This window comes from Chelonoidis abingdonii, chromosome 1 (genome assembly GCF_003597395.2).
Source record: "Chelonoidis abingdonii isolate Lonesome George chromosome 1, CheloAbing_2.0, whole genome shotgun sequence".
Classification (NCBI taxonomy): domain Eukaryota; kingdom Metazoa; phylum Chordata; order Testudines; family Testudinidae; genus Chelonoidis; species Chelonoidis abingdonii.
Genome location: NC_133769.1, coordinates 358,516,149 through 358,528,525, shown reverse-complemented (window position 1 = coordinate 358,528,525; position 12,377 = coordinate 358,516,149). Strand labels below are relative to the sequence as shown.

The window sequence follows — 12,377 nt, the reverse complement described above, 5'->3', positions numbered from 1 at the left end:
TGGAGTGTGCAACCAGTGTGGGAGGTTTTTGTATCCACAGACACACGGGATAGCTGATGGAGTCACGTGGTAGAAAGGGCTGATCAGCATGAATTTGGGAGCAGGGGCAGCTCTAGGCGTTTTGCCGCCCCAAGCATGGCAGGCAGGCTGCCTTCGGCGGCTTGCCTGTGGGAGGTTCCCGGTCCCGCGAATTTGGCGGCAGCCTGCAGGAGGTCCGCCGAAGCTGTGGGACTAGCTGACCCTCCACAGACTGCCAGAGCGCCCACCGCAGCTTGCCACCCCAAGCACACGCTTGGGGTGCTGGTGCCTGGCGCTGCCCCTGTTTGGGAGGCACCCATTATTCATGAATGGTGATGCCATAACTAGGGACAGTCCACAACTTCAGGGAACCTTCCCTTCCCAATTGGGCATATCTCCCGTTGAGTGGGAACTGTGGAGTTTTCAGCAATTTGGAAAAAACAGGTGGCTCAATAAGAACTTAGGACAAGATTTTCAAAAGTGACTAATGATCATTATTATTAATCGTGGTTATTACCATAGGGCTCTGTTGTCTGGGCACTGAAAAGCAGAGAGATGTAGGTAGTCCCTGCCCTAACAATCTTACAGTCTAAATAATGTCTGAGTTGATTGTTTAGGGGCCCAAGTGAAGGCACTTTAAAGGGGCCTCATTTTCAGAGAGCGTCTTTTTCCAAAGACTCACTAGACGTTTCTGAAAGGTTTGGCCTGGGGCCTTCCTTTAGGCAGCCATTGTTTAAATCTTGGCTCTGGTTTTTAGCCCTGCAGTATTGGACTTTAAAGCCAAGGCAATTTTATTTGTAGGAAACCTATCACTAGCCCAGCCCAGGAATTAATCTTCCCATTTGAGGCCTTAGATGAGAGTAATTCTAGGTGAGAAATTCCACATTTTGGACAGAGAAATTCATTTCTAGGCACTAGTGTAATAAAAGCAAAGAACCACCAGACTGATACAAAGATTCCTTGATGCTCCCAGGTTGTCCAGTGAAATCACACACCTGCTGAATACCCTGAAGAAAGGAGATATGATAAATATAAAAAAGGGCAACTCCAGAAACAAAGTCCCCCATAGATTGCTACTCGCAGAGAAAAAGGCATCCTTGTCCAGCCTAGACAGCAAGATGTGCATTTAAACAGTTCCTGTTTAAAGGGCACGTCTTTTCCACTCCGCCTCAGAAAGTGCAGCTGAAAGATAACATACAGCCACTTGCTTTGGAGAGAGTCTTCGACAAGCGAAAAACTGTAAGATTTCTGGGGCAGAGACTGTCTTTTAACTTGGTGCTGCCCCAGTACAAATTAATACTATGATCTATAGCCTGTGTCATGCAGGAGTCAGACTGGATGATCTAATGGTCCTTCTTGGCCTTAAATTATTATTGTTCATCAGTTTTAAAAAGCTATTCCTCCCCCTATACCTACCCACTTAATTATAAGAGGAAAGTAAGAAAGGGACCATTACACCAATGACCACTTCTATCTGGCTTTTCATGCTTCTGCCCAGTGGCAGACTGGCTACTTTTTACAGTTATAATGACAATTGGGATCTAATTTCATTTTGTAGCAAGATGATCAGAGTTATTGATTATGCTCTCCAGATGAAGTCCTGCACAGATTTAATAAATAAATGAGAGAGAGCAACCATGCATGTTCCTTTCATGCAAATAAAGAGATCTGGAACATTTTACATCAACGTTTTCAGGGCTCTGCCTCAAAAAGCTTTTGCATAAATGCATCCAGTCCCAGCGTGATATTAACATAATGGTGCAAAATGGCGTTTTGGAAATAAGCTGATTTCTAGAGCTGACAAGTCATCAGCTGGGATGGGAGGCTGTAAAAGCCAATCCCCAAAATTGCCCTCCCCCTATTTTAATTCTGCTATCTTGTAAGTATTGCTTGGTGTCTGGAAAAAGTTATTGTAACTGTTATTGATTTATTTAGACACTGATATGCAGTGGAAGAAGAATAGGGTCTTTCTTCCATAAATCTTTTTTATTAAATTAATCAGAGGTATTTCCAGTTCTGGCACGGACCTATGGGTGACCTTGAGCATGAAGGTCACCTCCTCTGACTGTGTATCTATTTCCCCTCATAGCCCCTGTCTTGTCTATTCGGGTGAGCACTATGGGGTGGGGACTGTCTCTTATCTGTTTGTACAGCACCTAGCAGAATGGGGCCCTGATCTCTGCTGGGGCCTCTAGGTGATACAGTAAGGTTACAGCAGTGTCCATGATGTGAAGGGTATGAACATTCATGGATGGTCCCTGCCCTGCGATGCTTATAAACTGAAGACAGACAGAGCTTATGGGAAGCAGAGCATAAGGGGCAGTTTATACACAAGCCAGTTACATGCATGCACTGTATGTACCATGCAGGAGTGGGTCTTTCAGAGGGACTGAAATATAAATAGATATGAGCCTTGCAGATGAGCCCAGAGAGGTGGCAACATGCATCCTGGTGGTGGGGTGGAATATGTAGAAGACAACACAGATGTGGTCCAGTGGTTGGGGACAAGCCTAAGACTTGAGGGGTCTTGGGCTCCATTCCTTGTTCTGCCATAGACTCCCTGTATGATCTTTGGCAGATCACTTAGTCTCTCTGCGCCTCAGTTCCCCATCTATACAAGGGGTAATAGCACTGCCCTATATCACAAGGGTATTGTGAGGATAAATCTATTGAAGCTTATGAGGTTGCTCAGACCCCATGGTAATGAGGCCACGGACATACACCATTGAGAGGTAACTGTGCAAGAAGCTGACAGACAGGTGGACACAAAACTGTGGGTCTGAATGGCAAGCAAAGCTTACAGGTTGACAGAACAAGGAGTAATGGTCTCAAGTTGCAGTGGGGGAGGTTTAAGTTGGATATTAGAAAAAACTTTTTCACTAGGAGGGTGGTGAAGCACTGGAATGGGTTACCTAGGTAGGTGGTGGAATCTCCTTCCTTAGAGGTTTTTAAGGTCAGGCCTGACAAAGCCCTGGCTGGGTTGATTTAGTTGGAAATTGGTCCTGCTTTAGTTGGACTAGATACCTCCTGAGGTCCCTTCCAACCCTGATATTCTATGATTCTATGACTTCATTTATAAACACGATTGAGATCAGCTAAGGCTGCAGAATGGGCTCTTAGTTTGCAGCTTCATATGAGGAAATAACAGACTGTATTTATATGACGCCTCTCCACCAAGTGATATTCAAGGTGTGTCAGACGATACGGCAATTAAAATCCCATAAAATTACAAAGCCAAAGCCCGGTGCTGTGTAATATTCACTAGCATGTGTCTGATGCTTGTTTTAACCCCTTCTCATCTGATGTCTTGGGGAAAGCAGGTTTATGCCATAGCAGAGGCAGGAGGGATGAGGTGGAATGGGTGGGTATCTAGCAAGCACAGTTAGAAGATGTGCCAGGGTCAGGGTAACTGTAGAAGGAAAGAGCTGTGTGTTCTAGCACACCAAGCAGGGACCTACGAGTTAGATTCTTAGATTCCAAGGCCAGAAGGGACCATTGTGATCATCTAGCCCAGTGGTTCTTAACCTGGGGTGCACACACCCCCTGGGGGTGGGAGACACCCTTTTGGAGGTGCGAGACATGCCAGATTTTTTTAGAAGGTAAATCATCAAAAACACAAATTAAGCACAGGCACGTAAGTAAAACTACTTTGTTTCATCAAACTTAGGTATTTATTAACATACATTTTTTAATGATTACCGTAATACAAATAAAAATATATTTAGGTTTAAAGAACTGACCTACTTCAACGATTTTTGATAAGGGGTGCGAGAACATATTTTAAGAACTAAAGAGGTGCAGGCTGCAGTAACCACTGATCTAGCCTGTCCTCCTGTGTAACAGAGGCCAGAGAACTTCCCTAAAATAGAGCAGATCTTTTAAGAAAGGCGTCCAGTATTGATTTAAAATTCGTCAGTGATGGAGAATCCATCACCACCATTGTTCCAATGGTTAATTACTTGCACTTGTAAACATTTTTGCTGTATTTCCAATCTAAATTTGTCTAGCTTCTACTTCCAGCCACTGGCTTGTGTTACACCTTTCTCTGCTCATATTGAAGAGCTCACAAATAAATATTTGTTCCCTGTATCAGTACTTAGAAACTAATCAAGTCACCCCTTAACCTTGCCTTTGTTAAACTAAATGGATTGAGTTCTTTGATTAGATCACTATAAGGAATGTTCTTTCTCTGAACTCTTTCCAATTTTTTCCATCATCTTTCTAAGAACTACAGCTGTGCAAATAACAGCTTTTTCAGTTCTCTGGTAATTCCAATAAAAAAAAAAAAAAAATCATTTCAGGTCAAACAAAATGTTTCATTTTGACACCATCGAAATAGTTAATTTGCAATTCTGGCCATTTTAAAAAGAGAATTTTGAAACAAAATTTGTATCAAACTAAAAAAAAAAAAAGAAACATTTTGAAAATGTTAAAATACAACATTTTTTTTATTTTTTTCCCCAACTGAAATAATTTGGTGAAACCGACATGAATTCATGAAACATTGTAGTGTCACCGAATCTGCATCTTTTGCTCAGAAAAGTTTTTTATCCAAAAAATGTAACCTGGCTTAAGTTAGGACTCAATACCACCACCGCTACACCGTGTGTCCTTGAGAAAGTAATACATCTCTCTGTAAAATGGGGAGAATGGTGCTTACACACCTTTATAAAATGCTTTGAGATCTCTGGATGCAATGACTTAGTAGTATTGGTTTCAGAGTCGCAGCCATGTTAGTCTGTATCTGCAAAAAGAACAGGAGTACTTGTGGCACCTTAGCGACCAATAAATTTATTTGAGCATAAGCTTTCGTGGGCTACAGCCCACTTCATCGGATGCATAGAATGGAACATACTCTAGAGTTGGTAGGACTACTCCCACCTTTTCATTTTCTCTGTATGTGTATATATATCTCCTCACTATATGTTCCATTCTATGCATCCGATGAAGTGGGCTGTAGCCCACGAAAGCTTATGCTCAAATAAATTTATTGGTCGCTAAGGTGCCACACGTACTCTTGTTCTTTTTAGTAGTATTGGTTACTTTTATTAAAGGGGGATTTAAATGACCAGCAGGACTTCAGAAAGGAAGGACGGCCTTATGTTTAAGACACTGTAGTCTGCTCGCACCCAGGAGATCCAAGTTCAATCCCCTGCTCTGCCACAGACAACTTTGTGTGACCTTGGTCAAGTCAGTTGATCTCTCTGTCTCTCACAGGCAGTAATAAGTGACAGAGTCCTGTGGCATTTTATAGACTGACAGACATATTGAAACATGAGCTTTCGTGGGTGAATACCCACTTCGTCAGATGCAAGTAATGCTTTCTTTGTCTTTTATCTATTGTGTCCATTAGACTGTAAGCTCTCCAAGGCAGGGATGGTCTGTCACTGTGTGTTTCTACAGCACCTTGCACTGTGGACCCCCAATCCTGACAGTCCCTTATATGCCAGTAATACAAATAAATAATTTGTAACATTTGCTCTGCATCTAAGTCACTAATATCTGCTTTGGTCCAGTAAACAGCATTACATCACCCATTGCATGTGACATTTGTTTGTGAAAGGCCATTTAATATCACTTCTGGTCTCTTCCAAAGAAAAATTAATCCAGCTTCCTGTTATACTTTCCTTAAGTGCTGTTTGTCTTTCTTAAGTTCAACTTACATTTTGCCATCATCAATCTTTTATGTCCACAGTGGACTTTGCCAGGGACACGGGCCAGTCCTGATGTCATGGTGCGGGCTTGATAGAGAGCGAAAAATTCTTTCAACCAACGTTACCAAAGCCAAAGCATGAGGTAAATACATATTGTGCAGTAAATTCAGCCAATATAACTCCTGGTCTCCAAGGATGGGGAGTTATAGATGTAAATTCCAATGCAACGAAATAAGACTATAACCCTAAGTCCTCCCCAGTCAAATATTATGACTGGCTATAAAAAAGGCCTTGGTATTTTTATGACCAACAAGTAGAAGAAGAAGGGAGCAGAACAGCCAGTTTTAGTGCATCACATTGTCTGGCCAGTTTGGGAATCACATCTCCATACTGCATTGCATCATTGGTGTGGTGCAGCACAGACACTATAAGGAACACTCCTCTGCTCGTAGAGGAGTTGTGTTTGCTGACCGGATAGGTCTTTTCCAGCTCTAACACAGGATAATAAAGGTATGTTCCTCCTTCCTCTGGAACATCAAGTGCTGGCTGCTGCTGGAAGCACTTGATGGATCAGAATTCTGATCCCAACCATATATTCATAAGGGGCGATTTGGATATAGACGTGCAAATTCACAGCTGACATAGGAGACACTCAGTCAACGTCAATGGTATTGGAATCTCTTCTACCAGGGATGAGTTTGGCCAACAATATCTGTGGTGCCCTACACGGGGCCTGAGGACTTCATACATGTGTTTAAATGGCCACCAGTCAGGTCACATGTTGGCAAGAATCCACCGAGGTCTCTCTCAGGAACCTTTGCTATTCCCCTTCATGCAGACTACAACCTCTAACACTAATTTCATGAGCAGCCATTAAGACTCCAGGCCCTGAAGCAATGTATCTTTTGCTAGATGCCCATTTCTTAGTGTTGCGCTGGACAGTTAGGGGCAGGAGAGGTTTTTCCCCAAGTGCATAGCTCTATGCAAGCAGGTGCCTTCCCCAGCCTCCTCTGAAACATAGTCCAAAGCTGCAGAGTCTCAGCTCACTGTTTTCCTTAACAATAACATCAAGTTCAGCTAAAGTGTTCTTCCCAGGCATGGCTGCTCCCCAGTTTCTTACTTCAATGCTGCTCAGCCCACACCCTAGATCTTCTCTTCAGGGAGCCACTCCCACCTCTCATATCCAGGTGAAAATAAATGAGCCACCTGCCTCAATGAGTCAACAGAACCCACTTAACCCTTTCCTAGCAGGATCAACCTCTGCTAGCAGGTTGCAGTGACTCAGGAAAACCCTGCCAGCCTGTTACACTCCCATTTATTTCATGTGCTTGCATCAGGAAGGAAGAACAGGTCCTTTTCTTACTGGAGATCTGGTGAGACTCTGTGCCCCTGGTGCAGAAGTGACCTGTGCTACACATTTTACATACTGAAGGTCTGATTCATTTACCATTTACACCAGTGCAAGTCCACTGAAATGAACTGAGTGACAGGGGAGACTCAAGCCCCATATTTTTGGCTAAAACATAGACAGCTCAGCCAACCAGCACAGATATTAACACTGCAGTATGAAGATAAGCAGGGTGGAGTGCAATGGTCTGATTTGGAGGATAAGAGAGAGTTTACTCCCAGAATTACACAGTAACTTTAGGAGTGGCTAAGTGATCTTCTATAATTGCATACTGTATCTTCACTCCCTCTGACCTGAAATTGTTAGGATTCTTACCATTATGATTTCAACCCCAGCTGAGATCAGATCCCGATTGTGCTAAACGTTGTATAAACACATAGTAAGGCACAGTCCCTCCCCAAAGAGCTAATAGGCAAGACAAAGGATAGGAGACAGGAACTGTAACTTCTGATCTGGATTTTTAGATTCATCCAGCACCTTTTCTGCAAAGGGCTCTCAAAGCACTTTACAAAGAAACAACACACAAAGGATCAAATCCCCCACTGCTGAAAGGCAGCTGCATCTCAAGTGAAACAGCAGCTTCTGGACAATGCACAGCACCACTGTACCACGCTATCGGGCAGGGTGTGAAGAGGCAGATCATTACTCCTCTGAATCTGAAGGGAGGTTATGCAATCATACAAGGTGAAATCTGGATAGGTCCCTGGGTTTAGCACCCGCCCCCTTACCCAGAGTGCCACAGAATCTAGAGAGATCAGGATCTTTGTTTGGCACCACTTTCCACAAGGCAACACCAGACCTCCTAACTGCACTTCAGCAGCACGCCCCTACCCAGACACCCAGGGAAGGGACACGCTTCTAGGGGGTTTCTAATCATGTTGGACAATAAAAATAAAATAACGTTACAGAACAGTTTCTTGTGTTAATACAGTCAAATCCTGAACGAGTCAAGTCTCAGCTAATGGCAACTCATGGTCAGAGAGGTCCTCCTAGGATTTGAATTCAAAGAGCAAGTCATGGGAGTAATAGCGGGAACGATGCAGCTAATTCAATAGGGGCGCTCTTCCCTCTCAGTCAGTACAGACGCCAATGCAGTGGGGGAACCTCTGTTGCTGGGGATGTTGTCCTCCTGAGGAGATGGAAAACTGAGGTCCTCCCCGCTTGTTTTCACTACAGAGCCCACAGCACACTGTACAAGAATATAGGTGTTAGCCTCAGATTCCCGCCCACACTGGCGGTCTCCTATAGACTTTACTATGATACTTGGTGCTGATCTCGTGCCTGCCTTGTGAGGATCTTGAGTATGCATGATTGGGCTACACCTTTCAGACCAGGTTGGAAAATGGAGGCATTAAAAAAAAAAAAAAAAAAAAAGCTAAGGCCAATGTTTTCCAAGCCAGTTGTTGACTTTTGGGCACTCATCTGGAAACACAGAGGCCCAGACCCACAAAGCCATGGAAGCACCTAACACTCATGAATTTCAATGAGAGCTAGGCACCTAAATACCTTTGAGAATCTGGGCCAGAAGGCCTGGATTTCAGTGGGAGCTGAGAGTGCTCAGGGCTTTCAAGATGGGCACCCAAGAGTGGCAAAACAGTGGCCACTTTTGCTAACTGTGGCCAAAGTGACTCTCTGCATGACACTGGGCAAGCCAGTGTGACAGACAGGACTAGAATCCACGTCTAACTTCCAGTTCCAGGAACATGGTATCCCCTTGAGTGACATTTGTTTATAGCTTCCTTCATCACATCCCATCTTTGACACATTGAGAAGCATTGCTGTGCAATGTTAAAAGCTAAGACATTTCACCCCAGAGATGGCTACATTTCGAAGGGAGGGTAAGGTGTTTTCTAAAACGTATGTGGTTTGCAAAGTGCTGTGGGATCTTGCTGGATGAAAGGCACCCTTATATGCACAAATCTTTATTGTTAGCCTCCAGCATTTCACACCCGCGTGCACAGCATTTAAAAGATTTACTTGGCTCTCGCTGGAATGCCAGAGCACAAGGGCTAAGCGAGAGCTCTTTCATTGGACAGTTAATGACATTTGATGAGTTAAAGGTACTGGTGACTCAGAGTTAGCAATTTATTTTTGTAGGAGGACAGTGCTTTGCTCCATTAACCTAAAGGCAGCCTCCACTGCTCGTTACAGAAAATGAATCTGTCCAGCTGCTTGAAAGCCGAAATAAATACATTGTGTTCTAAGAGTTTGGTCTTTTAATGAAGTCTAATGTAAAAAAATCCAGTTGTTTAAATATATTAAGACTAAAGTAACATGCCTAGTGATTAGAGAATGGGACTGGGAATCAGGGACACTGGATTTGTTCAGTGGCTTTGGGCAAATCACACTGTCTCTGGTTGATCCTGACATACTGCAGTGACAGGCACGGTACAGGAACCTAAGCAGTTCTAATCGCAGCCCCAGCATAAACAGATGCAGCACCTATGAAATCTATGGAGCTGCATCCATTCACTGCTTGGCTAATTTTGAGTCATTCCCTCAGTTCCCTCTTCTGTAAAATGGGACTAATAATATCTGCCTATTTTCATATCTTTGCTATGATGCTTAAGCAATTAAAGGAGCTGCAGCCCAAGGTAAGTCCCAGTGACACCCATGGTCCTTTATGTTTGCCAGGTGAAAGCAATAAGAGCCTAGGGAATCGTTTTGCTGATGCAGCCCAAGGCAGACTAGAATTCCACTTTGCTCTCCCAAAACTGCGCTGGCTCTGAACAGCTAAAAGCCAGCGGACACTTATTTCTGTCACTACAGTCAGCAGATCTTACTCTGAATTCACCCAGGGAGTGGGTCTGCTGAGTCAGAAGATAGCAGCTTCACACACCCACTGTTCAGAGCCATGCGATGACACACCGTTAAACTAGTGCCGTCCGGAGACATCTTCAGGCGGAGACCACAAAGCAATGGGATTTATTTTAATAAGTCCAGAATGTGGCATATCTGCTGTTCAGATTCTTTACAACTTACAGGAACTGTTTGATCTCCACGACTAATGATAGCACTTTGATAGCCCTTTACGTCTTCAAAGCCTTTGGCGAACGTTAAATAATTAACACTAATGACAAGGGGAGAGCTTAGGAAATAAAACCAGTTCTACCAAGATATAATATTGCTGCACTTCAGGGCAAAGGTGTTCAGAGCCGTTCTTAAAAAGAAAGATAAGGGAGAGTTTAAAGGATGCCGCTCTTTTTGCACAGACACAGGAGTGAATGGTAATGAAGGGAGAGAGTATGTCTACACTGCAAAAAAGGGTGTGTTCTTAACTCGGGTTAAAATAGTAGTGAAGACACGGCAAGTCTGCTTTTAACTCGGGTTAGCAGCTTGAGCTGAACCGCAGGCTTTAGCATTGGCTTTAACTGGAGCTGCTAACCCAAGCTGCCTTGTCTTCAGTGCTATTCTACCCTAAATTAGCTAGCATGTGTTAGCTAACTGGAGTTAAGAACAGGTTTTTTTTCCTGTGTAGACAACACACACGTGTAGCAGGAGACAGTGAACGCTGGAAGAAGAAAGTTAAACTGGACTCAGCCGTTCACTGTGAAGTATCTAAACTAACCCTTGTTCCTTTGGCTGGTGTGTTCCTTTCCCAGGGCTGCTTCCTCACCAAGGGATAAATCCCAGCCTCCTGAAGAAGACAGGATGGAAACGTAACCCCCTCATCCTTCAGTCCTCTTTGGTTCCAGTGGTGGACTCCAGACGGGTGAGTCTCTGGTAATGCTTGAAAGCCACCGGGTTGGAAGGATCATAGCTTGGAAGCAAACACTTGCAGAGGGTATAGTCATTCTGGTAGGTGCAAAGACACTAATGTGCCTAAATACCTTTGAGAATCTGGGCCTGAGCTCAGATGGGTTTCCTTGTGCAAGGCACAGAAACACCAAGCACCTTTGCTGGGGGTGGGCACTGTTTTGAGTCTCTTTAACCAGTCAGGGCATCCTGGTGGACAACATAATAATCTGCAGCACTTGGTGTGGGCCAAGTTCTCTGCTGATGTAATTCCACTGACTTCCATGGACTAACACCAGCAGAGAATTTGGCTCTGTCCAGGATCCCGTCTGTAGCTATGGAGCTGTGCTCTGCAGCATGTGTAAGGGGTGGGGGCTGGCCTGGCCTGCAGAAGATGTGGGAAGAGCCAAGAGATCCACATCTGTAGTGCTTATTATATGGCCAGTGCTTTCCCCTACCCCCAAGGAGGGGGGTTCCCAGCTGCTCTAAATCCTCCTTTGTCCCGGACTCCCCAGAGGCACAGCCCCCTAGGGGAAGGGGAGCAGGAGCCCCAAAATGGACACTCCAGCTCACTCTGATCTCAGAGCCTCATCCACACCCCACCCCGGCTGCCTGCATCCCTCCTAGCAACGACTGGGGCGCGATCCTCGTCTGGCATGAAGCCGCCTGCCGGAGCCGGGCTCCCTTGACTTGAATGGCGCTGCCCCGATTGACATCCAGCTGAGCAGCTGCTGTCCTGGGACTGGAGCCCTAGGCGGCTTTCGGCAGCCCCCGGGCCCCGCTTGTAGGCTTCACAACGATCGGGTCCCACCCTCACCCTCCTCGCCCCAGCCACTGCTCCGGCCACTCCCGCCCCGCTGCCGGCCCCGAGAGACCCGCGAATGTGTCCCAGGACCGGCCTCCACCTGGTCTGTGTCTAGCCCTGCAGCTCCAGTGTCCGCACCGCCCGCCAGCCTCCGGGCGGCAGCACGCACAGCAGATCAAGTCCCTGCCGCCTGCATGGGCGTTTGCAGCCCGGGCGGCAGGTGCTGGGACGCGGCGGGGGAGGCTCCTCGCCTGCCGGGAAGCCAGGAGCCGGGTGTCCGCGGCGAGGAGCTGCAAAGGGTCAGTCCCGCCCAGCATCGGCCCCCAGGCTGGGGCGGGCCTCGCTGCACTGCCTCGGGCGGCGGGACAGCCCGGGCCAGGGGTCCCTCTCGGGGTGGGGGGCTGGGGCGGGACTGGTCACTGGCCGGCTCCGCTACAGGGCCCCACCCTGCCCAGGGCTGAGCATCCCACTGCCCAGGATCAGCCCCAGGCTGGCCCGGGCTGCCCTGCGGCTGCCAAGCCCGGAGCTCCTGGGGGTCACCGCGGTGCCCGGAGCCTGCGACGTCCCGCATCCAAGCCGCCCCCGGTCGGCTCCCAGCTGAGCGCCCTGCCCCGGGGCACTCCCAGCCCGGCACCCCCCCGCTCCCGGGCACCGTGGGCTACTCACATATCGTCTCAACTTCTTCTCCGGGGGCGACTTGCGCAGCCAGCCGGCGCACACCACTTCGCCGCCGCTCATCCCGGGCTGCCCCGCCGGC

The 12,377-nt window shown here is 46.6% G+C and overlaps 1 protein-coding gene across 1 annotated transcript in view; it reads right to left on the bottom strand.

Annotated features, from left to right (window-relative positions):
• Positions 1–12,358, bottom strand: part of GAB2 (GRB2 associated binding protein 2) — a 195,628-nt gene extending 183,270 nt beyond the window's left edge. The window contains exon 1 of the mRNA XM_075061796.1: positions 12,287–12,358. Coding sequence (XP_074917897.1) covers positions 12,287–12,358 — 72 coding nt within the window. The remainder of the gene's footprint in view (positions 1–12,286) is intronic.
• Positions 12,359–12,377: the final 19 nt, after the last annotated feature.